At 43.8% G+C, this 26,336-nt stretch overlaps 2 protein-coding genes across 3 annotated transcripts in view; both read right to left on the bottom strand.

The window, feature by feature from the left end:
* Desi2 (desumoylating isopeptidase 2) overlaps nt 1-26,336 on the bottom strand; it is a 167,457-nt gene that overhangs the window by 34,186 nt on the left and 106,935 nt on the right. The window contains exon 1 of one of the 2 annotated variants that reach the window (XM_052200233.1): nt 5,819-6,258. The exons of the other annotated variant lie outside the window; for it this stretch is intronic. Coding sequence (XP_052056193.1) covers nt 5,819-5,860 — 42 coding nt within the window. The 5' untranslated portion in view covers nt 5,861-6,258. Of the gene's footprint in view, nt 1-5,818; nt 6,259-26,336 lie in introns of those variants that run through there. 2 annotated transcript variants of the gene reach the window in all.
* The window catches only part of LOC127697239 (cation channel sperm-associated auxiliary subunit epsilon-like), a 100,883-nt gene continuing 90,997 nt past the window's right edge, over nt 16,451-26,336 (bottom strand). The window contains exons 19-22 of the mRNA XM_052200235.1: nt 24,829-24,915; nt 21,306-21,463; nt 18,515-18,568; nt 16,451-16,882 (exon numbers count right to left, since the gene is read on the bottom strand). Coding sequence (XP_052056195.1) covers nt 16,729-16,882; nt 18,515-18,568; nt 21,306-21,463; nt 24,829-24,915 — 453 coding nt within the window. The 3' untranslated portion in view covers nt 16,451-16,728. The remainder of the gene's footprint in view (nt 16,883-18,514; nt 18,569-21,305; nt 21,464-24,828; nt 24,916-26,336) is intronic.

Raw genomic sequence — 26,336 nt, 5'->3', positions numbered from 1 at the left:
AACCAATACTGAAAGTCAGAGATAGGCTAAAGCAGTTCTAACAGCTAAGAATTCTTCTTCTTTTTTTTAATCTTTGTCCTTTTCTTTTTTTGAGATTTATTAATTTTATTTATATGAGTACACTGCCCCTGTCTTCAGACATACCAGAGAGGGGATAGGATCTCATTATAGATGGTTGTTAGCCACTTAATGCCCCAAATCTGTGAATATATAATATGGCAGAAGACTATAGATGTAACTAAAAGTCTTTCTATAGTGAAGTAACTGAACTTTCTGGATGGGTCCCCATTTAGTGAGATGAGCCTTTAAAAGGCATGTCAACTTAAGGAAGGAGTAAAGATCGGGAATTCAGGACAAGCTTGGTCAACATCAGATTCTGTCTCAAAATCGACTAATCAACTAAACAACGAAGCAACCAAACAACAACAAAGTACATATTTGCAGGTAAAACAAGAATAAAGAAAAACAAATCAAATTTTAAACTTTAATTTTAAATTTTTTAAATAATTCAAAAAGTTGGGTATAGCAGGGTGGCTCTGTTGGAAAAGTGCTTACCTGGCAAGCATGAGGATCTGAGTTCACTCTCCAGAGCCTATGGTTTTTTGATGTTTTTTGTTTTGTTTGTTTTGTTTTTGAGACAGGGTTTCTCTATGTAGCCCTGGCTGTCCTGGAACTCACTGTGTAGACCAGGCTGGCCTCGAACTCAGAAACCCGTCTACCTCTGCCTCCCAGAGTGCTGGAATTACAGGCATGCTCCACCACTGCCCGGCGTGCATTTGTGTTTTACCTGCATGGATGTCTTTGTGGGAGTACTGGATTCCCTGGAACTGGAGGGACTGTTGTTAGCTGCTCTGTGGGTGCTGGGACTCGAACCTGGGTCCTTCTGGAAGGGTAGTCAGTGCTCTTAATGACTAAGCCATCTCTCCAGTCTCAAGCATTTGTAAATATTTGTAATGGAAACACAGGACAAGCAGAGATTGATGGATCCATGCGGCTCACAAGCCAGCCAATTTAGCCTTCTGGTGAGTTCTTGGCCAGTTAGAAAACTCATTAAAAAAAAAAAAAAAAAGTAAGGAACACCCAAGAAACAGCACCTGAGGCTGTTTAACCTCCACATGTGCTCATGGACACACAATTCACAAAGTCAGATGTGTGATAAAGTTACACACAAAGATACAGAGGCTACAAAAAATGTGGTATATCTACACAATGGAGTACTATTCAGCCATTAGAAACAATGAATTCATGAAATTCTTAGGCAAATGGATGGAGCTAGAGAACATCATACTGAGTGAGGTAACCCAGAATCAAAAGGTGAATCATGGTATGCACTCACTAATAAGTGGATATTAACCTAGAAAACTGGAATACCCAAAACATAACCCACACATCAAATGAGGTACAAGAAGAAAGGAGGAGTGGCCCCTTGTTCTGGAAAGACTCAGTGAAGCAGTATTCGGCAAAACCAGAACGGGGAAGTGGGAAGGGGTGGGTGGGAGGACAGGGGAAGAGAAAGGGGCTTATGAGACTTTCGAGGAGTGGGGGGCTAGAAAAGGGGAAATCATTTGAAATGTAAATAAAAAATCATATCGAATAAAAAAAAAAGATACAGAGGCTAGAAAAGCCAGTGTATTCAGGTGCAGCATAGTTACATGGGAACGAATTCTGAACAATCTCTAGATGGAAAGATTCTTTGTGTTAGAATAGAGATACAGGTAGAACTGTCCCCATCCCCAGTATATCTAATTTTCACATTTTGTTATATGACGGCACTAAACTTAGAGTGCTGTGGCAGTAATTCTGCAACTCTGAGGACACAAATCAAAGAAAAGGCCAGCAAGCTGAGCAGAGGGGAGTAGGAGGTTGCAAAATCTTAATGATATGACTGAGCTGCTAAACTATCTTTTTAATCTCTGGATTTGACAGTATCTTTCCAATTTAAGCTGCTGATTGTCAAGTTCTCTTACTTTTACATTGATCAACCAAAACTAAGTTGGACCAGGCCAGGTGACTCTGAAGGGTTTATAATAGCTACTTAGGTTTACTTCCAAGATTTTGGTTTGAGATGCTGAGTAGAGTGTTGGCTATCAAAAGTGGTAGTGGGGGGGAATTGGGGGTGAGGGTGGGGCAGTACACATCAGGAAAGAAAAGCATAGGAGAGGCACAGAAAGGAGGGGGGATGTCTACTGAGAGACATGTGGGTTCACAGATTTTACAGAACTGATTATCAAAGAGTATATTTAGTATATAATAAATGAGTGTACATGGAACTCATTTAGAAAGTTTGATTTAAATCTACAGATGTATGAAAAGGCACACCATATCACATGTTGATGACTTCAAACTCTCTTGGGGGAGTCTGAGAATCAGGCTAAAATGATGCAGTCCAGGCAAAAATGTCCTAACTGGAAGAGTTCTAGGGTGTTTGTTTTCTATTTTCTAAAGACTTCGAAGATACAGTATTTGAAGAGGCAGTATTTTTAAAAAGGAAGAAATTTAACTTTTTTCTAGAATGTATAAGCTTATTTTGACTTGCATATACTTTTTAAGAAATGTATTAGTAGCTGCAATAGGTTGAAATATACAAATTCTGGATCAATGAAAAATAAAGACTGTGTTAAAGCAACTATAACAGAATTTTTTCCAGTAATTGAAAGAAATCTGAGTCATTGATTAGCTATACATATAGGTAAGTTAGGAATATAGAAATAATCCATTGCTAAGTTTCAAAGAATTAGTCCTGGCCATATTTTCTTGGTAGTAGGTTGTCCCAAAGTATTCAGAGGACTCTTAATCAGCAAAAAGGAAGTAAGCAATACAGGATAAATAACCTTTTGAGGAATGTATTCGACCTCCAAGGAAAGGAAGGTAAGGGCAACCCTGCTGGTGATCTATATGGATAGGAGGCATAGAGGAGTGATCTCCAGCCATCCAATATAGTTAACAGGAAAAATAGTCACAGCTGAAGCAGATGACAAAAAGATACAAGGATCCAGGACTACGGACTGATGATTCCAACAGGAAAACACAGTGGTTGGTTTTGGAGCAGCTGATGTACTAGGTTTATAGACAATAACAATTATCATCAAAGCATCTACAAAGAAGAAATTATAGCCAAAGATAAAAGGAATCTACCCCAGCATCAAGCAAAATACATCAAAAAGTAAAACTGATTTGTGAAAAGTGGGTGTAACAGGAAAAAATGTATACCTTAATCTACTTGGCTGTGTCCTAATGGAACTGTGGCCACCCCTTGGCTCAGAGTCCCTGCCATCTTTCGCTCACTATGAAGCTTTCTTTCATGCATCCTACCCCTCAGTTAAACTGGACCGGATCAAAGTTCCCAGTTCAGTCTGTTCTTCCCTACCCTTGTCCTCTGTTCATGCTGACTGATCTCTGCCCTTGAAGAACCTATCAATGCTTCTAGTTTATTTTTTTCTTTCAGTATTTCCTGAGTCTACAACCACAAAATAGTCTTTGGATCCTCTTTTGTCCTGCCTGTAGTTTCAATGGGGTCAAAATTAAATAAGTAATGGTAAGTTTTTAAATTAGTGATATAGCATTCATAGACCAAAAGCCTTTAAAAGAACATACAAAGAGTATGTCTCTTACATAAACATTTTTATTCAAATGCTTCTCTTCCTGTTGGTGAAATAAGGCAATTTGTAAGAAATAATTAAGGGAATTATTCAATAGAGACAACACTGAATCAAGACTGTCATCTAGAAATTCTAGATCCTCCTTTTAGTCACCCGGGAAGGTCACTTAACCTTTTTCTGTCTGCTTTCTCTGTAGCTACTAGAGTGACAGGAAGAATAAGCTCTTTTTTAATTACTTCATAGTTTCATTCAAACTGTTTTCCCCTAAAAAAAAACATTCATTTGAATATCATCCCTAGCCTGTACAGCTTCACAATTAGTAACAATTTTCCTGATTTACAGAACACACACTGTATACCATATAATGCATATTCAATTTAATCTAAAAAGCAAAACTATTTTACAGATTTCTTTGGGGTTCTGAAACTATAGCCACTGATCATTGCCTAATCCTAACTGATTAAAAATATAAAATATAGGGCTTGCTCTTCCAAAGGTCCTGAGTTTAGTTCCCAGCAACCACATGGTAGCTCACAACCATCTACAACATGATCTGATGCCCTCTTCTGGTGTGTCTGAAGACAGCTACAGTGTACTCATACACATAAAATAACTAAATCTTAAAAAAAAAAAACAACCGATATTGATATCTCAATATATAATCTCCAGAGTAAAACATCCTGACGAATAGTTTATAATAGTCTCCATCAGTTAAAAAAAAAATCCAACGTCTGATAGGCAAGAGGCAGTGAAATAATAAAAGGGCAATATTAAAGCTGACAGTGGTGGTGCAGGCATTAATCCCAGCAGAGGCAGAGGCAGGTGGATCTCTGAGAGTTTGAGGCCAGCATGGTCTACAGAAATAGTTCCAGAACAGCCATGACGACACAGAGAAACTGTGCCTCAAAACAACAACAAAACAACAAAAGGGGCAACATTAAAAGTCTTAAGAAAAGATTCCCATGGAACACAAAAAGTTTAAAACCAGAGAATAATTTCTAAACCAGTAGCATAGGCTGTTAGTCATGTAAAACATGTAAAACACATGCTCTTCCAGAATCTCTTGCTCCACTTATCCAACTTTCCCCTTCATGATTCACCTTTCCTAGTCTGTTAATCTACCTCTTATCTCCAGACTTACACTGGAACCTACTAGAAGAGAAACCTCACTTCTAGTTACCGGCAGACCATATGACCTGTCAATGTTATTTTCTAGATATGGTATGAGGAACCCCTTGATATCAATAGCTCCCTAATCATTTAAAAACTTACAAACAGTACAAAGACTGAAGAGCTTAGAGCTGTAAATAAGAACCAGGACTTCTTACTGCGGAACTTCTGCTAAGTATTTTTAAGCCAACAGAAATAATGCCAGAGAAATTTCACGTGTCAATGCATCTCCAAGAAATTTCAGGCTTTTCAGGCAAAGGTTTTCCTTTACAAAACAAAAATTAAGTAACCAAAGGCAAGGGAACCCAAACATGCACTTCCTGTGGCATTATCATTCTCTTCTCCGTGCTTCTTCTAGGGGTATTACTGCCATTGCAAATCCAGGGGACAGAGTCTTTGAAGCCCAGCCTGTATGTTTGCAGTTCTTCAAAGTTAGATGACATAATAAACAAGGCTTCCCTTCCCTCTCTAGTGGTAATGTCATGAACCTGTTGCATCACCTGGAAAGTAGTCTTCTGAAGCTAGGGTCACCTCTGTGATCTCTAAATAATTCAGCGGCGCTATTTTCTAGATAAATGTTCGCTTCATTCATTTTAATGAGGCTGCCTTGGAGGTGAGGGTGTGTTGGCTCCCATTCACCTTTGGGGATCAGGGCCTTGAGAGCTGTTGGAAGCCTTGAGCATTTGGAGACCGGCAAGGACAGCAGAAGCACGGTGGAGAGAGGGGTGCTGGGCAGCTCAGAGGCCAGGTGGGAGTGGGGAGGTCACAAGGCGACAAAAGCTTCGCGGAGAGCGCCCAGGGGTCGGGCCCACAGCTGGGGAGCTGAGGGCTGGGAGGAGGACGCTCGAGCCCAAGCCCTCCCTCGGACACCTCCAGGAGGCGCGCTGGAGTCTCGAATTAGAAGACAGCGCGACTGTCCCCTCCCCCCACCCCTGGGAACTAAGCTGGAGGCGGGGGCGCGAGGCAGGAAGCACCAGGCCGGGGTCACAAACCCCTCAGAGGGCAGGCAGGTCGGCCAGCCGGCGCGGGCGGCCAGGGGCCGCACTCACCATGTCGTAGACGTTGAGCACCACTAACTGGTTAGCCCCCATCCTCCTCCCCACGGCCGCAGCCTCGTCCTCCAGCCGCTCGGTCTCCGCGGGGCGGAGGCCGCTGCCACCCCCGCGGGCGCCTCGGGCAGGGCTCGAGCCGGGCACTAAGCGACCATCCCGGCCCACCGCAGCCGGGGAGGAAGCATCCGGCAGCCGGGACCGCTCCCTGGAGACGCTGTCAGAAACCTGTATGAGGACCGGGCCAGAGAGGTGGAGAGCCCGCTCCGGCTCAGGCGCCTCCCCTCGGCCGCACACACGTGGGGGAAGGCGGAGCCTGGGCGGGGGGCGGGCTCTAGGCACCCTGGAGGCGGGGCCAGCCCCCAGCCAGGGCTGAGCCCGCCTGCGCGCTGACGCTCTCTGGCGTTTCACCTCGAGACGTAAAATGGCGACGGGCGGGAGGCCACTTCACCCTGGTGGTTCGAGGTCGCAGAAAGATTCCCAGAATGCAATGTGGGAATCCCCAATTCCTATTGGGCGTATAAGCAGTCTGACTACATATCCCAGCATGCGCCAGGATATTGTAGTTCCTCACGTCTCCCTGGGAGACTACAGTTCCCAGGATGTCATGCTAAGAGGTTGTCCATGGAACCTTCGCTGTTTGTCCTTGGTGAGCAGAGACTCCATTTGCCTTTTAGTTTTCAGTGCTGTATCTGGTGTTTGCAGCGTCAGATGTGAATCAAAATGCAGTATGAAGAAGTGATGACTATGTTTTCCAAGGCCCGTCTGCTTTTTTTTTTTTTTTATCTTTTTGCAAATATAGGCGTGAGACAATAAATGAAAGTAACCGTTGTAAAAGTAGGATGTAACAAACTCTGTTAACCCTCAAAACGGAATTCACTTTTCGGGAGAGTATCCTGCGTTCGTGGGAAGACTGTAGCAACTCATAGATTAACTCAGTCCTAGAACACAGCGTTTGTGCACCCATTCAACAAATATATTTTGTGTTCCTGCCATATGCCATATAATATAGTAGACTGAGTAATTCATCAACTGAACAGACATGGGAGACAAAATTCCAGCGATGAGTGTTTTGTTATCTTAGGATGTTTGGGGAAAGACTAGTTTTAAGCTAAAATCTGAATGACAGAAAGCTCATCAAATATAAGAGAGCCAAGAATTCCAATTAAAGGTGTCAATAATACATAGACATAAGACCATCAAAGTTTTCGATATTCAAGGGGCAAAATAAAAGTCCTCTGTGGCTAGAATAAAATATGAGCTAAGAGGTCATCTATGGGCAGGGAGTTAACTAGTCAGAAGCCAGATCTATTAAAGATTTTAGATTTATTGTGTGTGTGTGTGTGTGTGTGTGTGTGTGTGTAAGAGAAACAGAGACAGAGATGCAGGTCACCAAGGAGGTCAGAGAGGGCAGTGATGCTCTGAGAATTACAGTTGTAGACCACTATAAGTTGCTTGATCTGATTGTTGGGAAACAAACTCAGATCCTCTGCAGGACACCAAGTGCTTTTAGTGGTTGAGCCATCTCGCCAGCCTCCCCCCCCCCCCCCCCCAGGTTGGATTTAAATGAAGAGTTGGTAGAATTTGAGCCAAGGAATGACTTGAATGTGTACATAAGAATGCCTGAGGGCTGGAGAGATGACTCAGTGGTTAAGAACACTGACTGCTTTTTCAGAGATCATGAGTTCAATTCCCAGCAACCACATGGTGGCTCACAACCATCTGGAATGGGATCACATGCCCTCTTCTGGTGTGTCTGAAGACAGCTACAATGTACTCATATAAATAATGTAAATAACTCTATAAAAAAAAGATTGCCGCAGTTTCTGTGTGAAATTTTTGTTGTGATCATAAAAAGAGAAAGAAAAAGATATGTTCTATGGGTGTGGGGGGAAGGGGGTACCACAGCAGGCCCATGCGGAGACATCCCTTCCCACTGAGGGACCAGACACCTGACAGTATTGTATGGAATAGTTTATTTAGGTATGAGGAGGGGAGTTAAGAGGGAAGTAGAGGCAGAGAAAGGCAGAGAGAAGGAGAGAGTAGAGGAGTAGAGGCTGGCCATGACCACGTGGAGAGAGGGGGGTGGGAATGGGGGTAGGAGAGGAGCAAGGGGGCAAGAGGGGAGAGAGAGAGAGAGAGAGAGAGAGAGAGAGAGAGAGAGAGAGAGAGAGAGAGAGAGAGAGAGAGAAGAGAGAGAGAAACGCCAAGAGAGAGAGGAGGGGCCAAGCATCCCCTTTTATAGTGGGCCAGGCCAACTGGCTTTTGCCAGGAGACTGTGGGGTCAACTTAGAATCCTAACATTCCTGAGTTTTGGTTTAATTAAAAAAAAGGAAGGAAGGAAGGAAGAAAAAGAAAGAAAGGAAGAAAGGAAAGAAAGAAAGAAAGAAAGAAAGAAAAAGAAAGAAAGAAAGAAAGAAAAGAAAAACTAGAAAGAGGAGATGGCAAAGCAGGAATAGGGTTGTCGTGATATCTGGCTGTTTCATGCTGACATTGGGGCGCCATGTCTGCGGAACCTAGAGGGATGGGTGTGGGGGATGTTTGTCCAGTCTCAGGAGAACTGGCTGCTTCCTTGCTGTCCAGTGTCTATGGAACCATCTGAGTACAGGTCAGAAGAGCAGGTCTAGTAGAAGCTGTCTGTGTCTCAGAGGAGATTGGAGCATCTGAAGGCTGCTTTTCTAGAGTTGTCCTGGATGTAGCAAGGGCTTGGACTTAAAAAGATGTTGAAACACATTATTACTGGTAGAGAATAAGATTAAGTATGTTTGGGAGAAAGAAGAACTTTTTTTTACAATGTACATTTGAAACCCAGAGGAATCCCACCCTTTGGAATAGGTAGTAAGTGGGAAGTTTGGGCAGATGTACTTCTTTGGATGGAGCCTATTTGGTCCATGAGAGGTAGATTTGGGTAGGTTTCCTGTAGCTAACAAGCTTATAGAAGAGATAACAACATGAGTTAACGACATGAACAGTCTTTGCATTTGTTTTTTTTTTGTTTTTTGTTTGTTTTTTTGTTTGTTTGTTTTTTTGTTTTTTGTTTTCCCCCAAGACAGGGTTTCTCTGTATAGTCTTGGCTGTCCTGGAGCTCACTCTGTGGACCAGGCTGGCCTCGAACTCAGAAATCCGCCTGCCTCTGCCTCCCAGAGTGCTGGGATTACAGGCGTGTACCACCACCGCCTGTCATGAACAGTCTTTAAGATGAGTCTTTAAAGAAGGAATGAGATTAAAAAGTTGGATCATATAGTGGAATGTTTATTGTTAGAGTTAGGCAAATTTATGGGAACTCACACATAATATTAGGACAATGGAAAACCAAGAAGAGGAAATATGGAGCACTTAGTGGATGCCTAGAGACTTGGGTATGCAAGCCTGTGGACCTATGGTCACATGTCCAGCACCCACGAGGGAAGTCAAGCTTGGCAGTACACATTGGTAGCTCCAGTGCTTCGGTGAAGGTGACAGGCAGATCCTGTGTTTCTATAGCTAGCTAGTCTAAGAAGATGAACTCCATGTTCAGTCCACAGGGGGTGGGGGAATAAAAATAAGGGAAAATTAAAGATCTGCGACCTTTCAGCGTTTGAAGATCATACAACAGTAGGAGAAGAAATACAGAAACAGCAGGGAAGTCAGAACAAGGTAAGTCAGGAGTCCCAGAGTCCCAAAGGAGGGGTTTAAAGCCCTGTCAGAAATGTTTAGGGAAACAAATGAAGTCTAGAAAAATGGAGATGACTTTAAAGTTAAGGCCATGACTGACTGGCAAGGGCGAGGTGCTTCACGAAGGGCATTTTAAAGGAGGGACATCGTGGGGCACAGTCTATGTCAAGAGATTAATTATGTAGGGAGAGGAGTATGGATCAATGACATAAGTGTGGGCTTTGGCCTTTGATGTGAAGAAAGCTCATTCCTGACAGTATGGAAGGCCAAAGGCAGAGGGCAGATGGCCTAGTGGTGCAGGGAGGCAGGAGGAGGCAGGCTAGGAAACTGAGGTGAGGGTAATGTGTGCCCTTCCCTTCCCTCTTAACTTCTTTTCATCCTTTCTCACTCTTTGATTTTTGAGATAGTGTCTTGAGGTGTAGATGAGGCAGACTGTGAAATCCTCCTGCCTTTGCTTCTCAAGTGCTGGCATGACCAAACTGGGCTCCTTATGGGAGTGTTCTTTCTGAATTTTATATTTTCTCAGCTATAAGTGTACTGGCCTGTTTTGTGTCAATTTGACACGGCCTAGAGTTATCACAGAGGAGGGAGCCTCAGTTGCGAAGATGCCTCCAAGAAATCCATCTATCAGGTGTTTTCTCAATTATTGTCCAGTATAGGAGGGGCCGGTCTGCTGTGGGTGGTGCCATCCCTAGGCTGGTGGTCATAGGTTCTATAAGAAAGCAGGCTGAGCAAGCCAGGGAAAGCAAGCCAATAAGCAGCACCCTTTCATGGTCTCTACATCAGGTCTTGCTTACTGGATCCTGCCCTGTTTAAGTTCCTGTCCTGACTTTCAAGGATGAGTAGTGCCATGGAAGTGTAAGCCAAAGAAACCTTTCCTCTCTAACTTGCTTTTGGTCACGGTCTTTCATTGCAGCAATAGGAACCCTACCTCAGATTAGTATGGAGAAATAATTGGAGGGCCAGCCAAAAAGACTTTGAAAATATATTGCTTATTAGTAGAAACCATCATTTATTCAGCCATTGAACAAGTACCAAGTATGCTTTCTGTCAGCCACCATCAATAGTTTATACAAATTAAGACATGATTGCTTTCTTTACAGTGAGAGACAGAATAATATATGTATGTATGTGTAAACCTAAATTGACATGGACTAGTAATAGTAGAGCATAGGATGAAAGAATATTTGAGGTGATTATCAAGAGAGGTCAATGTCCGAATGTGGTGGCTCAGGCCTGTGACCCTACCAGTTAGGAGCCTGACATGGGAGTTACCAGGGAGTTCAAGGCCTGCATGGTCTATGTGGTGAGTTTCAGGCCAGTCTAGAATATAATGTGAGATCCTGTCTGAAAATAGAGTACAGTACTGGAAATCTAAAAAGATGGAAAGGAATCTGGTCCAGTTGGTAGAGTGCTTGTCTGATATACACAAAGCTACTTTGCTTGATCCGCAGCGTTATATAAAACTGGGTATGGTAGCACCCTGCCTGGCACATGGTGTGGGGAGGAAGGAAAGGCAAGAGGATCAGAAGTTCAAGGTCATTCTCAGCTATCGAGTGTGGGAAGCCATTAGAGACCCTCACTTTGGCTGACAGGGCAAAGGCCCTGAGATAAGCAAACAAGAGCCTCTCCCGTGGGCATTGGTTTAGCCATTATCTCGAGATAACTGCAGAATGGTCCTGCCTGCATCAACACCCGCCGACTCCAGTAATTGGGGTGGAAGGAAGTCCTGAGATAACTGCTGCAGGCTCCAGCCTGTGCAAACACCTGTTGTCTCCCTGGAGGACCCTTATCTCTTCCTGCTGAAACTGCTAAGATTGCCCTTCCTTCCTTTGTCTTTGCCTTGAGGCATGTCCCTCCTGAAAGCCTTAAAACCTGTGTACCCCAGAACAATAAACGAGGCCTCGACAATTGAACCCCTCTCTGCCTGGCCTCGTTCTTTCTCTCCCCCCTTTGACCCTCAGGTAGCACCCCTTCGGAACCCTGGAATAACGGACCCGCAGGACGGGTTACAATCGAGAAAGTCTGAAGCCTACCTAGGTCTCTGTGAGACCTACTCTAGAAAGAGAGAGAACTAAAGTGTGGGAGATCCAAGAATAACGCATATTCCTAGGCTTGGTGAAAATGAAGAGAGTCTGCAATTTAAACTCTTCTTCCTCCTCCTCTTCTTCCTCCTCTTCTCCATCTTCAGTCTATTCTCTTTTAGGTTTTTAAGATGGGATTTGTCAGGGGCTGGAGAAATGGCTCAGCACTTAAGAGCACTGACTCTTCTTCCTGAGGTCCTGAGTTCAATTCTCAGCAATCACATGGTGGCTCACAACCATCTGTTATGGGATCCAATGCCCTCTTCTGGTGCGTCGGAAGACAGCGACAGTGTACTCACATATATAAAATAAAATCTTTTTAAAAAGAGACTGGATTTGTCTGTATAACAAAGATGTGATTTCAGTACCAAATACATATATTCATATTCTCATAGATTAGTGCTGCTCTCAGTTTTTGACAGATAATCTCCTTATTGCAGCAGACTCTCAAAATTGCTCCAGTGTCAAACGGTTAGTGTATTATCATCAGGACAGTGGAGCGCAGAACCTTAAATAAGACATTTGTATCATCCTCTCTAAAGTTTTGGGGGGCATCACAGAAGAGGGGATGTGAATCAGTTGGTGTTCTGTAGAGTCACCAAGCGTGTGGAATCTCTCTACATATTAAGGGAACTTATTGTAATAACTCACAGTCTGTAGTCCAACTAACTGAACCACTCTGACAGAGAGAAGTGTCTGTCAACAACACCAAAAGGAGCTGGAATTCTCAAGAGCACTTTGATATCGGGCACGGAGAGGCAGAATCCTTCTGAGTATCGGTTGCTCTGACTTTAGTCCAGTATTTCCTCTGCTTCCTTTCCTCCCTTTTAGAATGGTAAGGTAGCCAGGCAGTCGCTGGAACAAGGCATGCCTTTAATCCCAGCATTTTGGAGGCAGACAATCAAATCTATGAGGTTAAGGCCAGCCCTGTCTTGAACAAACATAAATAAAATGGTTTTGTGTATTCAGAGACATTATATGTTGGAAGAATATAACTGTAATTTTACAGGTGTGCACAGTTAAGAGATTTCCTTAAGTCTCCGATAACTTTGGACTTTGGAATTTTAATGTGTTGAGACTATTACAGATTATAAAGACTTGAGTTGGACTAAATGCATTTTGCATTATGATATTTGCTACAAGCCTATGTGGGATTGGGGTGGGGGAGGCCAGGGAATGATGGAATGTGATGGAGAAAAGCCTTGAGGGAAAGTGGCTTCCATAGGCTTAGTCTCCAGTGGCGGATGATTGAGAGGTGTGGCCTTAATGGAGTTGGTGGGGCCTTGTTGGAAGAGGTGTGTCACTGGGTTGGGTTTTGAGGTTTCCAAAGCCAACGCTAGGCCCAGTGTGTGTGTCTCTCTGCTGCCTGTAGATCTGGATGTAAATCTCTCAGCTACTGCCCCAGCACCATGGCCTGCTTCTTGCCATGATGATAATGGACTAATCTCTGAAGCTGTAAGCAAGGCACCAATTCGATGCTTTCTTTTCTAAGAATTGCTGTGGGCCATGGTGTCTCTTCACAGTTATAGAACAGTAACCAAGACAAAGTCTCACCCTGCTTCTAGCACTCTGTCCCCCCCCCCTCTCTCTCTCTTCCTCCCCTTCCCCCCCAGCCCTCCTGGCTCTCTGCTTCCTTCTTATATTTAAAACCTGCGCTCTTGGCTTCTTGATCCTGCGGCCACATATGTAGCTCATTGCTGACTCTCTGCCATGATTCTCAGCTTTCTGAGACCATAAGCCAAAATAAACCCTTTTATATATAAGTTGCCATGATCACGATGTTTTATTACAGCAACAGAAATGTAAGTAACACAGTAGGAGACAGGAACACCTTTCTCTTGTCTCCTAGTGTCCTCCTAGAACCTAGTCCTGTAGGAACCATCCAGAGAGCCACAGGGTGGCAGACATGTAGTTTGCAGAGTCCTGGCCACCTGCATCAAAGAGCAGATCATGGAAAGATATTTGAAACAGAAACAGTAGTAGTTTTGACCAAACATTTAGTTGCAAACCATTTCTTATATCCTGAAAGAACCAATTCCTTATATCCAGGAGGAAACAGCCCTAACAGTGGGGAAAGGGCGGAGCCCTGAGTGAATATGCATTGATAGCATGAGCGGGGCAAACATGCCAGCGCTGTAGGAATGGAACGGTGTCCCCTGGCACATGCATGTTGACAGAAAATACACACTACAGTTTTATCTTCCAGATGGCCAGAGGCAGAGACTGTCCCCTACACATATCACTGCAGAGAGTAGCCAACCTGCCTCTCCTAACAAGCATGCTGCCTCTCCAATGCACTGCTGCTGTGTCTTCCCCAAGCACATGGCCCACCTGACAATGGGTCTTCTGTATTTGTATCTGCTGTGGCCTCAACAGCTGTGTGAATCCCAAAGCCATGAAGGCTTCAAAAGCTGGTTAGAAATTAAGTCTATTGCCTGCTGTGCCTTCCTGAAAGGCAAATCCCCCCACATGTACAGCAGCTTAGGATGAACATTATTTCTGTTTCCAGAGTCAGGGAGTAACTAGGGCAGTTTAAGTGAATACCTCCTACTCGTCTCCTGTACCAGTAGAGCCCAATACCTATGGATCGACTGAGGAGTAGAGAGGATTCCAAGCTCACCGTGTTATTTGGTCAGTGGGAGGCTTGAATTTGGTGCCTCCTGGCCTTTCTGTAGGGCTGCTCCTGAAATAGTAAGTAGCTGCTTATCCCAGAACAACTGTTGCAAAAGACAGCAGGGGAAAAACCAAGCAGGAAGTCACATATCAGGAGTGGCCTGGAATCGCTTCTGTTTTATTCTAGTGGCTATGCTAAATCTGAGCAAGGTGAAGGGGCAGACTACCACTGTGCACGGGTACCCCGAAGCAGGTCCCCTTGGCCACCTCAAAGAGGGTAAAGGTTTGAGTGGGAATGGCCTCCCACGAGCTCATGATCCTGACTACTTGCTCCTCAGCTGGAGGCACTGTGCTAGAGCACTGTGGAGTCCTTAGGAGGCTGGGTCTTACTGGAGGGAGTGGATTTCTGGAGAGCAGGTCTGAGGGCTCTACTTCCATCTCAGGTTCTGTTTCCCGACCTACCGTGATGGGAACAGTGGCAATCACACACTCCCACCTCTGGGAACCCCACCATGCCTGCCTGTCGTATGGACAGCGCCCTCTCAACTCTGAGGGAAAAAGAAATGTTTTCTTCCTTAGACACTTGTTGACAGGTATTTGGTTATGCTTATAGAGAACTCTGCCGTCCCCTACCGAGGAGTGGCTGAAATGCAGACTGATGTCTTCCAGATTACCAGCCTCCTTTCTGACCAATCCTGGGGACTGTTTGTAAAGGCGCCCCTCCTCTGGAGCTCCTCTTGGCCCCCCAATGTTTTGAGGATGTTTTGAGCTCTGCTTAGATCCATTGTTACTGGCTGAATGCACTGATTACCTCAGTTGACTTTCTAGTTAGTATTGAAGAATAAGACTCGGTTTCACTAGTAGATCTTGAGACAGTCCATTTTCCATTTTAAAACTTCCCAAAGAGGTATAGCACAGGTGGGAATTTCAAGGGATACTCTTTACCTTGGACATCTTTGGTTTTGGAGTGACTTTTGTCAGTGGTAATTGCCAGTTTGTATCTTACCAGATTGAAAGTGATTGGCACTCTTTGAAAATAGCTGCACATGTTATCACTGCTGTCTGTATCTGGAGGCAGTGATGGCTTCAATTAACTCCCCTAGCCTAGTGGGGTTTTCGTGGTGTTGTTTTTAGAAGCAGCGTTTCTCTTTGTGGCCTAGGCTTTGTTGGAATGTTCCATCAACTTGCTCTGCCCTGCTCCTGAGAAATGTGATTAGAATGTTTTTTAAAATTTTATTTATTTATTTATTTTGGTTTTTCTTTTCTTTCTTTCTTTCTTCTTTCTTCTTTCTTTCTTTCTTTGTTTCTTTCTTTGTTTCTTTCTTTGTTTCTTTCTTTGTTTCTTTCTTTGTTTCTTTCTTTCTTTCTTTCTTTCTTTCTTTCTTTCTTTCTTTCTTTCTTTCTGTGTTTGTTTGTTTGTTTGGTTGTTGGTTTTTTTCGAGACAGGGTTTCTCTTTATAGCCCTGGCTGTCCTGGAACTCACTCTGTAGACCAGGCTGGCCTCGAACTCAGAAATCCGCCTGCCTCTGCCTCCCAAGAGCTGGGATTAAAGGCATGGACCACCACCGCCCGGCTAGAACTTTTTTTTAAGTCCTTTATTTATGTTCCTTTATTTTTAATTTTATGTGTATGGGAGTGTTAGCTACATGTGTGTCTGTTATCACATGCAATGCAGTACTGTGGCACAAGAGGCAGTGGATCCCCTGAACTGGAGTTACCATGAGTCATCATGTGAGGGATGATGGGAATCCAACCATTCTTTTTCTTTTTTTCCTTTTGATTTTTCAAGACAGAGTTTCACTGTGTGGCCCTGGCTGTCCTGGACCTCGCTTTGTAGACCAGGCTGGCCTCGGACTCACGAACATCCACCTGCCTCTGCCTCCGGAGTGTTGGGATTAGCATAATCTACACACATACACACACACACACACACACTCTCACACACCTACAAACATGCACACAAAAATTTTTTTAACGTTCTAGTACAGATAATTTGGGTAAATTAAGACGTGTATTTTGAACTTGAGAATGAAAGGTTGAAACAGCATTAAAATGTAGATTATTAGCTGCCCCTTTATATATTTTTCGTTTTGAGCCTAGACTTTAATTAATGGCTAAGCCATCTCTCCTGCCCAAGACAAGCTTTTCTATATAACAGCTGCAACTCATATGTGAAACCTACCACTAGAAAAACTTCTGAAATCTATTTAAAAAATGATGACTTAAATAAATGTGCTTTTATAGGTCTTATATATAAACAGTTCCATATGATACAATAAAATGATATTTGACACTTTTATTCACTATCAAAAACTTTCATCGTTAGGCATCATACTAGCCAAAGATTTTTTTTAATGCAAATGTAACAGTATATATGCTATCATTAAAATGGAATAACAAACACAACAATATAACGGATGCTATTTGAGGGAGTAATGTAACAATACTTTTCAGATATTGAATTTAATAATGGTATGAGCTTATATTTAATGTTTCTTAGGCAAACATACATTCTTAATGTAATTACTTATATGTATTCAGAGTTAACTCTCACGTTCCCTAATGCTTCTTCTGCTTTCCCGGAGGCTTGTGAAGCGGCTCATAAATAAACTGCCTGTAAATCTTCGAGTACCAGAAATAGCTCAGAACCAGGATACTGATGAACGTGAGCATCAGGACAAAAATCAAGGCAGCCACCAGGTAGACGCTCGATCTAGAATAAAAACAATAAAGGAGCCTTCAGAAAGTCATCCTCCATGCTCTCTCTGTTAATCTACCAATCACACTGTCTTAGAACAGCTGCCTCCCTTGCTGGCGGCAGGGAACGGAGGAATAAGACCCAGCACTGCTCCAAGGTAGTCATTCACAAAGAACAGGAAAAGGAGGAGGAGAAGAAGAAGAAGACGAAAGAAGAAAGAAGAAGAAGGAAGAAGGAAGAAGGAAGAAGGAAGAAGGAAGAAGGAAGAAGGAAGAAGAAGAAGAAGAAGATCAAACTTGCCCCAAGGAACTTGATGGTAATCAGCAAGAAATAGTCTTAAAGACAACATCTCAGTCCCCCTTTCCCCTCTATCCTTTGTCTCTTGTATCTACTGTTAGGGGGTTAAAAGAGTGGAAGAAAAGGGATCTAGAAGGTAGACGAAGAACCCACAAAGTAGCCAAAGTCCATCTAAATACCTTCCCCCCAAACCAACACTCCCAGCTCCAACAAAACAAACAAAACCCAAAAAGGTGGGCATGCATCAGATAAGAGGAAGCACACTGTAAGAAAGAGTTGGAGTTTAGGCAAAGAGCAAGAGGAGGGAGTTTCGTGGGTGTGAGGCAGGATGGGAGAAGGGCGTGCTGATGTGGGTGAGGAAATGGGAGAGAAGGGGTTAGGTCTAAGATGTATTCAAAAGTCATTTGTTAACATGCAGCACTCTAGGAAGGCAAAAGAGTAAGGAGAACTGCTAACTCTGGGCATCTGAAGATGCTGCCACCACCCACTGACACAAATATGGAGGGATGGACAGGACACACGGGGAGACCTGCCTTAGTGTGCTTCCAGGCTGGCCTGGAACTCCTGGGCTCAAGTGACCCTCTCACCTCAGGCTACAGAGTACAGGCAGCTACCATTTCTGGCTCAGGGCTTGGTTACATGGCTGGTTAAGGTAACTGAGCATTTGTGATTGTGTGTCAGAGCATGCATGTGTATATTTGTGAGAGGTCAGGTGAGCAAGTGTGTGACTGTGTGTATATGAGTATGTGAGTGTGTGTGTATGTATTTGAGTGTGAGTGTGTGTGTGTGTTTGAGTGTGTATGAGTACGTGAGGGATTGTGTGTATGTTTGAATGTGTATGTGTGTGAGTATACTTGTGACAGCACGGGTGGGGATGTGTGTGCATGTGAGCATGTGTGTATCAGTATGTGTGTATGAGTATGTGTGAGTGTCAGTGATTGTGAGTGTGTATATTAGAAGCTTCTCTGCTGAGGGCCCTTCACTTCAGGTCTCTTTCTCTGGGATTCTGTGGAGGTATCTCCCATGATGGGGCTTACTTTTTAATCCAGACACTTAAGGGTTGTTTCCTACTTGAGTTCTCAGTGTCTGCCTGGAGCAGATCGCAGTAGTGTTAGTTTCTCTGGGCCTGCAGCTGCTTCAGTGTGATTTTTCTCTCCTGTGACCAAGCAAAGGGTTCTCCTTTGAACGATGATCAGCATAACTCACTGTCTTTCTACCAGGCATTGTGCTGAGGTACGGAGACCAAGGGTCCTGGGTTATGGGATTTTGTCTCAAAAAAGCCAACATAGGAAACAGAATAAACCAAGCAAACAAATAAAAACTGCAACACCGTGAGGTACTGCCCTTTACCTGGGAATAATTCCTAAGCTCTCAATTGCAAAAGTAGTTGTTAGGTTACAGAAGCTGCAAAGTAGAAAAAGCAGTATTAAAGATTAAGTCAAATTTGTTTAAAATATCCATATCTATGCTCACAATCAGATCTCATAGAACCTTATTAAGGTGTCATTTTTTTGACAAGGACCCAGGAGACATGCAGTTCCAGGACAATTATGATCAGTTCTCCAATGCTGCCCGTTCTGGTGACTGTTGAGATTCCTCAAAGCTTCCGTCCTCACAGCGTTACACACTTTGGGTGGTAGTTTCCAAGGTAACAGTCATAATGACTTTAATAATACCGAACAATCATAAGTATCTTCAGAAATATTACATGGTTAACCACTGCATGCTGAGGTGCTGTTTAAATAAGCATTTATTATGTGCCTAGTATGGAGAATGCCTATGTGCTCTGTTAGTGCTCATGAGAACCCCTCCTTCCAGATGAGGGTGCTGAGTCTCAGGTCTTGCATTGCTATGGTCAAACTCCTGATAAAACAACTTGAGGAAGAAAGGGTCTGCTTTGGCTCACAGCCCAAGGACATACAGAGCATCGTGGGGAGGAAAGCATGACAACTGGTCACGCTGACCCCCCTGAGGGAGAGGAGAGCCATGAGCGCTGTGCTCAGCTCACGTTCTCTTTTGTCCAGTGGTGGACCCTAGTTCATGGAGTTGTACAGCCCACATTTTCAGAGTGGGTCTTCCCTTCCTCAATTTGCCTAATCTAGAAAATTTCTTTTACAAAAATTATAAGTACACTGTGGCTATCTTCAGATAGCACCAGAAGAGGACATCAGATCTCTTTCACCATTTTTAGCCATCATGTGGTTGCTGGGATTTGAACTCAGGACCTTTGGAAGAGCCATCAGTGCTCTTAACCACTGAGCCATCTCTCCAGCCCTAGAAAAGTTCTTAAGAGACGTGTCCAGAGACTTATCTCTTTGGTGCTTCTAAATCCTGTCGGGCTGACAATATCAGTCAAGCGTGACAAAATGTAAAGACTGATTAAGGAGGTCTGCTGAGGTGAATCTCTCAGATCCACGTCTCTCTTCCACCTTCAGGCAGGGCCCAGAACAAAGTGTTCATGAGAGCACTGAGACCTGTATCATGTCTGAAGCCAAGTAGAGTCCCAAGATCTCAGGAAGGGGACACTGCCATAGCAACGGGCTCTTCCATTTTGCTTAGGATGAAGCAAAGGGTGAATGGATTTATAATTAGAGGAAGAAAGTATGGTTACCATCAGAGGAGATACTCCTCAAATGACTGGGCTCGGATGGCTGCTGTTGGGCCCTCTGTCTCTCACGAGAAGGGCTGGGCGGAAGCACAGTGGTAGACGTCTTACCTAGCATGTGTGAGGCCTCAGCTCAGTTCCAGTATTGCATAGAAATAAACAAGTGAAGTTAAGTGAACACATTCATCAAGGTGTACCTGAAGCAGGACCTCCCAGGCAGTGCCACAGTGGCAACACTGCCAAGCTCGTGCCGTGGAGGGCTTACTTTCTGAAGTATTTGTTGCCTCAAAGGGGGGACAGAAGTCTGCCCCTTTCTGCTCCGACATCACTCTTTAGCCTACCCATTTCTGTCCATCGGTTCAGCTGCCCATCACTTGTCAACAGGGGAGGTCCCTTTCCTTATGGCTTCTCCTCCTCACTTGCCGGCAAGCATGCTCACTGCGCATGCGCGCGGGCAGGGCTGGGAGATGCGCAGCACTCAGAGCTCCCTCAGAAGGAGATCCTCTCCCTTGACCTTCTTCAGAACTCTCAGCCTCCTTGGAAATACACTGGAGGCTTGTGGGCATAGGAAAATCATAAATCTCTTATATTTTGCTTTGGTCTTTCCATTAATCAGCCCGCATCCCAAAACTACCTAAGTGCTTCCAGTCATCAGTGAGCCTTTAGCATACCAGACACTTCTGGAAGAAGGGGGGTGGTAGTCAGGTAATGTTTGCTTGCCAGGTGGCCGAGGGAAGCCCACAGAGCTCAAAAGACAATGTCACATTGCTAGGCTACCATGCAATCCTTCCATTCAATCATTACTGATTGATCCAGTCCACGTTGTATTTTAGGAATGTGTCTCCTCCAGGGCCAAGCACACGGGCTCATGGGCTTCCATTTCCTGTGTTCTGGTATAGTGCAAGGATGGAACCCAGGGCCCTGCACATGCTAGTGTGAGGGTTAGTGAGTCTTCATTGTCAGGGTGACTGGATTTTGAGTCACCATAGAGACACAGCTTCTGGGACTACCCGGGAGGCTCTTTCCAGAGGTGCCTGACTGAGGAAAGCCCACATCAAACATGGCTCACACAGTTGCCTGCACTGGGGTCTGTGACTGGAACTGGACTGAGCCTGATCTCCATTGCTCTCTGCTTCTGGCTGCGTTTTTTCTCCAGCTACTTCCCTTTCCTCTCGCTATGATCTTTCTACCATGGTAGATTTTACTCTCAGACTTGGAGCCATAAGCCATCCTTCACCCTGTGTGTCCTTCTTGTCGGGTGTTTGGTCGTGTCAACGGGAAAAGTAGCCAATATGTACGTCAAGAGGACACAATACCAGAATGTAATTTCAGACTGAGTGATCCGATTACTAGCTGACACGAGACCCCATGCTTCTATAGCATGTTTGCTGATTGCTACAAAATGAAAAGCAAACTTATAAATAACAAGATTAACAAAAAATGAGATATTTAGATGGCATCCAATTACACCAAAAAGGGAAAAAAAATCTTAAGGGGAAAATATCATTTTATTCTTAGTTAAAATTTTATCCTTACCTATAGTTTGGATCCAAGATCTTCAAGCGAAACACATACATTCCAGCATATGAAGTGGACCATTTCAAATGGTTTTTATTAGAATAGTTTACAATCTCATATGGTTGGCTTAGGTCTCCTGGCTTCCCAATAGCGTAAGAAAAACAAGGCCTATAGTTCTGAGCACAAGCAAAGACAAAAAAAAAAGAGATTATTTCCAGACTGTAATAAAATCTGATTCATGATGTATCAGAAGTCGTCTGTATGAAAGTGCACCACCTATACACACTACTTGTGTAGGTCAGAAGAGGGCATCAGAACCCCAGGAACTGATATGAACAGGTGCTTGTGAGCTGCCTCGGGATGCTAGGAGCCAAAGCCAGCTCCTCTGTTAAGAGCAGCCAGCGCTCCTACCCACTGCTGACCATTCTCAACAGCTCCAGATTCTCATATATATTCGTTTTGGAAGCATCATTAAGAAATATGATGGCTACACCTTTCTACTGTGCCACTGCAGTGCCAGAGAATGCCTGGCACATCCCCTACCAGCCCTCATCCATGGTTCAGAGAGGAACTTCTGGGGGAATCCCTCATATAGACCAAGATATTCTTAGCTTGGCAAAAACTGGGATGCCAAGTAAGAGTGTGGGAGCAGGAGCTCAGTTTAGTTTTCAGAAGGGTTTAAGGCTGAGATTGGTGCCCGTGTACGAGTTTGCTATGGATATAGCCATAGTAGCAGGGCAGAGATACAGCCCAGCCCATGTACAAGGTGGGTTTCACCCTATGTGGGCAAGACTGCCCTTGAAGAGAGACTTCCAGGCTCCTCTAGAAATGGATGGGATTTTACCCACTTAGAAAGACTGTTAACCACAACAACTATACCTAACCTGGCAAGTTTCTTTGGGTCTAGAAGTGTGCACTTCCATCTGTCCTAGATCATATGCATGTTTCCATATCATGGATGTTTAATGCAGTCTCTGTCTATAGCCATTGAATAGTAATGGTAGGGGAAGGGGTAGGGATAAGGTTAATAATGTAAGAGGTAAGTTTAAGTATAAATTAAGGGTAAAAGTAAGTGTGTGAGTAGGTTGGGGAGAAGTGGTTGGAGTAAGGGTAGCTGTTGGTACAGGGCTCAGAGAGGTAGAAGTGGATATGGATGGGTTGGGGTAGTGGTATGGTTGGTGAGTGCCACTAGATTTATCTGATGGTATTTACTTCTTGATTTATTTATTTCCCCTACATTTTTTGAGGCCTTTTAATGTACTGCTACCACGGGTATAGTCTATCTTCAATATACTAGGCATCAAGAGGTGAGTTATGCTTTTATTTCACATGAAGCACATGTGTTCAGTCTAATGAAGTTATTACAATACCTCATGATAAAATATAAAAATAGTGGTAGGAATCCACATCTTCTACCATTTCTCACCTGTTCACCTTTCTGCCACTGCATGTCTAGTACCTTTGCCCAATAGCATGTTGTGTGCGAGTGAGGAGGACATAAAAGGCTCGTGGATGTTCAGTAAACCAACTTGAAAATGCACACTATGGTGGGTGTGGAGGCACATGTATTAATCCCAGCATTGGGGAGGCAGAGGCAGAGGCAGAGGCAGAAGCAGAGGCAATATATCTCTGAGTTTGAAGTCAGCCTGGGCTATGGAGAGAGAGCCCTTCCTCTGAAAAAGAAAATACCAAATATTTTCTGGGTCAACACTGGGATATGAGAAGTCTTATTTACTGAGTTGGTTAACACATGGAGCCAGCCATGAACTTGATTAAAGGAAAAGGAGACACTTGTACTATGCGTAGGAACTGGATATCTGTCCATCACCACAAGATGGTCCTGGCCGTCAGGACCTGTTTCCTGGTATCACTGTGTGTATTTTTCTAGATACACATGGAAATATTTTTGTTCTTTCAAAATTTCTCCTTTGTTATTTTTCACCAGCGGCTACCCGTCTTTCTGGGTCCCGTTTGATGTTTCCTCTCGTACTTTCGGGCTGCCTGGTCAATTATAATATTTTTCCTCTTCTTTTTCATTTGCAAGCCATCACTATGTCAGCTACCTAGTCTTCAAGGAAACAAATCTCCCCTAGACTCACGAGCTCACTCTATTTCTAGCCAAGGAGTGCTCTATCTAGGATTCTTGGTCACACTCAGAGACTCAAACTCCATCCTGTGTCACAGAGAAGTTAGCCAGCCCTGCAGTGCCTATCCTCTCTCCCTGTGTATTCCAACCCCAACTCAAAGAACCTACAGAAAAGCCACTTTTGCTTTCAGACGTTTTTTCTCTGAGAACGTAGAGTTCCCAGAGCTACATCTCAGAAGCTCAGCTGGCTCGTGCCATCCGTCCTTCTCACACGGGAGAATGAGGATGAGGGGCTGACACGTTACTTCCAGGATCTTCGCTCATTTTAAGCCACTTCCATGGTTTCCAAGGCAGAGGCCCAAGGCCCAAGGCCCAAGCTCAGCAATGCCAGCTTCATCTGGGAACTTTTACAAATGTGAGTTTATATAACTCAGACACTTACATAGCTTACACAACACCCTGGATTTAATCTCTAGTGCTGGGAAAAGAAGGGAATAGAAAATCAGGGAGGAGAAGAAGGGAAGGGAAGAGAGGTGATAAAGGGACAAGGTGGAGTCAGAAAAAAATGTGGACTTCAGATTTACTGAATGAGAAATTTGGTTGAGACCAAGTTGTCTATTCCAACAAGCTGGTTCAAGCTCATTCCGTGACGGCCCCCCATCCAGCTGCTCACGGCTGGATGTGTGGCCTCGGGGAATAGCACCACAGCTTCAGTGAGGCCCTCTGTAAGACTGGCTTGCCCAGCCCAGACCCTTGGCTACCTTTTAAAAACAACAAAAATAACCAGAAAGGCAAGTTTGGTTTGGACTGAGTCCATAATTACATTCATTCCTTTTGATTTTAAATAATAAGTATTCCTTATTAGAGGTGATGAGCCGGAGTTTATGAATTAGCTCTATAAATACATATAATTTTCTACAGTGCGTTAGGTGCTGGGAATGTAGCAGTGGGCAGAAGGAACAAAGCTCCCTTCTCTCTTGGAGCTCCCGTTTTATCTATCAATTTGCTTATTTAAGATTTAATTTTAGGTTGAACTCTAAGTGTCTTTGTGTATATGTATAACTGGAGGAGGCTGGAGGCATGGGATCCCCTGAAGCTGAATTTACAGGCAGTTAAGAACCATGTGACATGGATTCGGGAACAGAACTCAGACTCTCTGTAAGAGCAGTACGTGTTCTCTCCAGCCCCATAAGACAACTAGTGTTTTAAAAGGCTCGGTTTCCATATTTTTACATATAGTGGTCGTTTGATACCACGCATATTCAGACTTTTAGTGGTAAATAGTAAATTTTCACCAAAGAGTACACACAAGGGGTGGGGAATCAAACAGACTAAAGACAAGAAATTTTGAAATAACTGAAAGGCAGTGTTCGATTTACCCTAATCAGTTTAAATCCAAAGTGTTTCTATCAAGCTTTTGTTAATCTTGAACGCCAAATTTAATCCTTTTCTTACCTGAGGTCCCCAGACATCGTCCAGTGGGACGCCTGGGTTTTCCTCTATCATCGAGTCCCACGTCTGTGCTTCATTTATACAACCATTCTGCCAAAAGATGGCAACATGAGGTTATGGAGAAGGCTTTACATTAGCTTATTTTAGAGTATCTAATATATATATGGCACTGGAAAATTTATCTTTCTCAAAAAAAAATCCCCTTACATTTAAATACAGTGCTTTTAATCTTTTTTCACTACATAAAAACAATACAGTTTTAAACACTGAGAAAGTTCAATTCGGTGGCCTTGATTTGGTTCACACTATGTAACCACAGCCACTGCCAGGACCCATTTGGACAAACCCTCACCCCTGACAGCCAGTATCCTACTTTCTGCTGAGACTTTTGACTGACTAAGCTTTACAGGTGACATAGTTCAGTATTTTTGTACCTGGAAACTAGTTTACTTTTATTTAGTAAAACATCTTCAGGGGCATCCTTGGTCTACCATGTATGAGAATTTCCTTCCTTTTGACAGTGTGTGTGTGTGTGTGTGTGTGTGTGTGTGTGTACGTGTGTGTACTCACAAAGGCGCAGGCACACCTAAGTGAATGGTGTTGGGTGAATGTAGATGCCAGAAGACAGATAACCTGTGGGTTCCATGCTTTTTCCATATGGTCCTAAGATCTCAGGTCTGTCAGGCTGGACAATAACCCCTGTTACCTGATGAGCCACGGTCTGAAACATATGCTGGGTCATAGGAGAATATTGTGAAGAGTTAACAGACCATTTCCATAGCACGAATCCATTCTTTTATTTTAAGCCCCTTTTAACTTGAAAACAACAACCAAAACAAAACAAAAAACCCCCACACAGATGCTAAAACAAGTACAACAATAATGACAACCTTTCTGCTCCTGATAAAACATAACCCAGAAAGTCTCCAGGAGCCCTTCAAGCTTCTCTGAAAGTCTCCACAGCTTCCCCATGCAGCAATCAACGGCTGCCCTGGCTTTTCTAGGCACCCTTCCTCACAGTTCTTGCGTTTCTTACCAGAATGCGCATCCCTGCACAATGGTCTCAGGCCTTAACACCCTCCGATACATACACCTTTTTGTGGCTTTCAACAGGACTCTCCACTTTCCCTTTCCTTGGCAGTTGTATGAAGTGCTGTCAATATGGTGTGCAAATAGACCCTGGAGAACGTTCCTTCCATTCTTTTGAGCATCCACGCATGGAGGATGAGAACTGGAGGTTGTGCTTTGAATCTCTCTCTCGTTTGCACTGCACGTTCCCCAGGGTGGAGGTGCCCTTTACACCCCAACAATGTGTGTGCCTGCTTTTCCCTCCATCACCAACTCTTACTGCCATCTGTTTATTTTTATTCTTGCCATGCTAGTGTATGTGAAATAGTGTCTCACCGTGGATTTTGTTCTCCAATGTCAAGTAGACATTTTCTTTAGAAATATATCTAGTCAAGTCCTTCCTCCCCCTTTAATTTGGACTGCTTTATTGTTGAATTATGGGA

Source organism: Apodemus sylvaticus, chromosome 12, assembly GCF_947179515.1.
Source record: "Apodemus sylvaticus chromosome 12, mApoSyl1.1, whole genome shotgun sequence".
NCBI lineage: Eukaryota > Metazoa > Chordata > Mammalia > Rodentia > Muridae > Apodemus > Apodemus sylvaticus.
The sequence above is the reverse complement of the archived record's forward strand: the minus strand, read 5'-3'. Positions and strand labels throughout refer to the sequence as shown.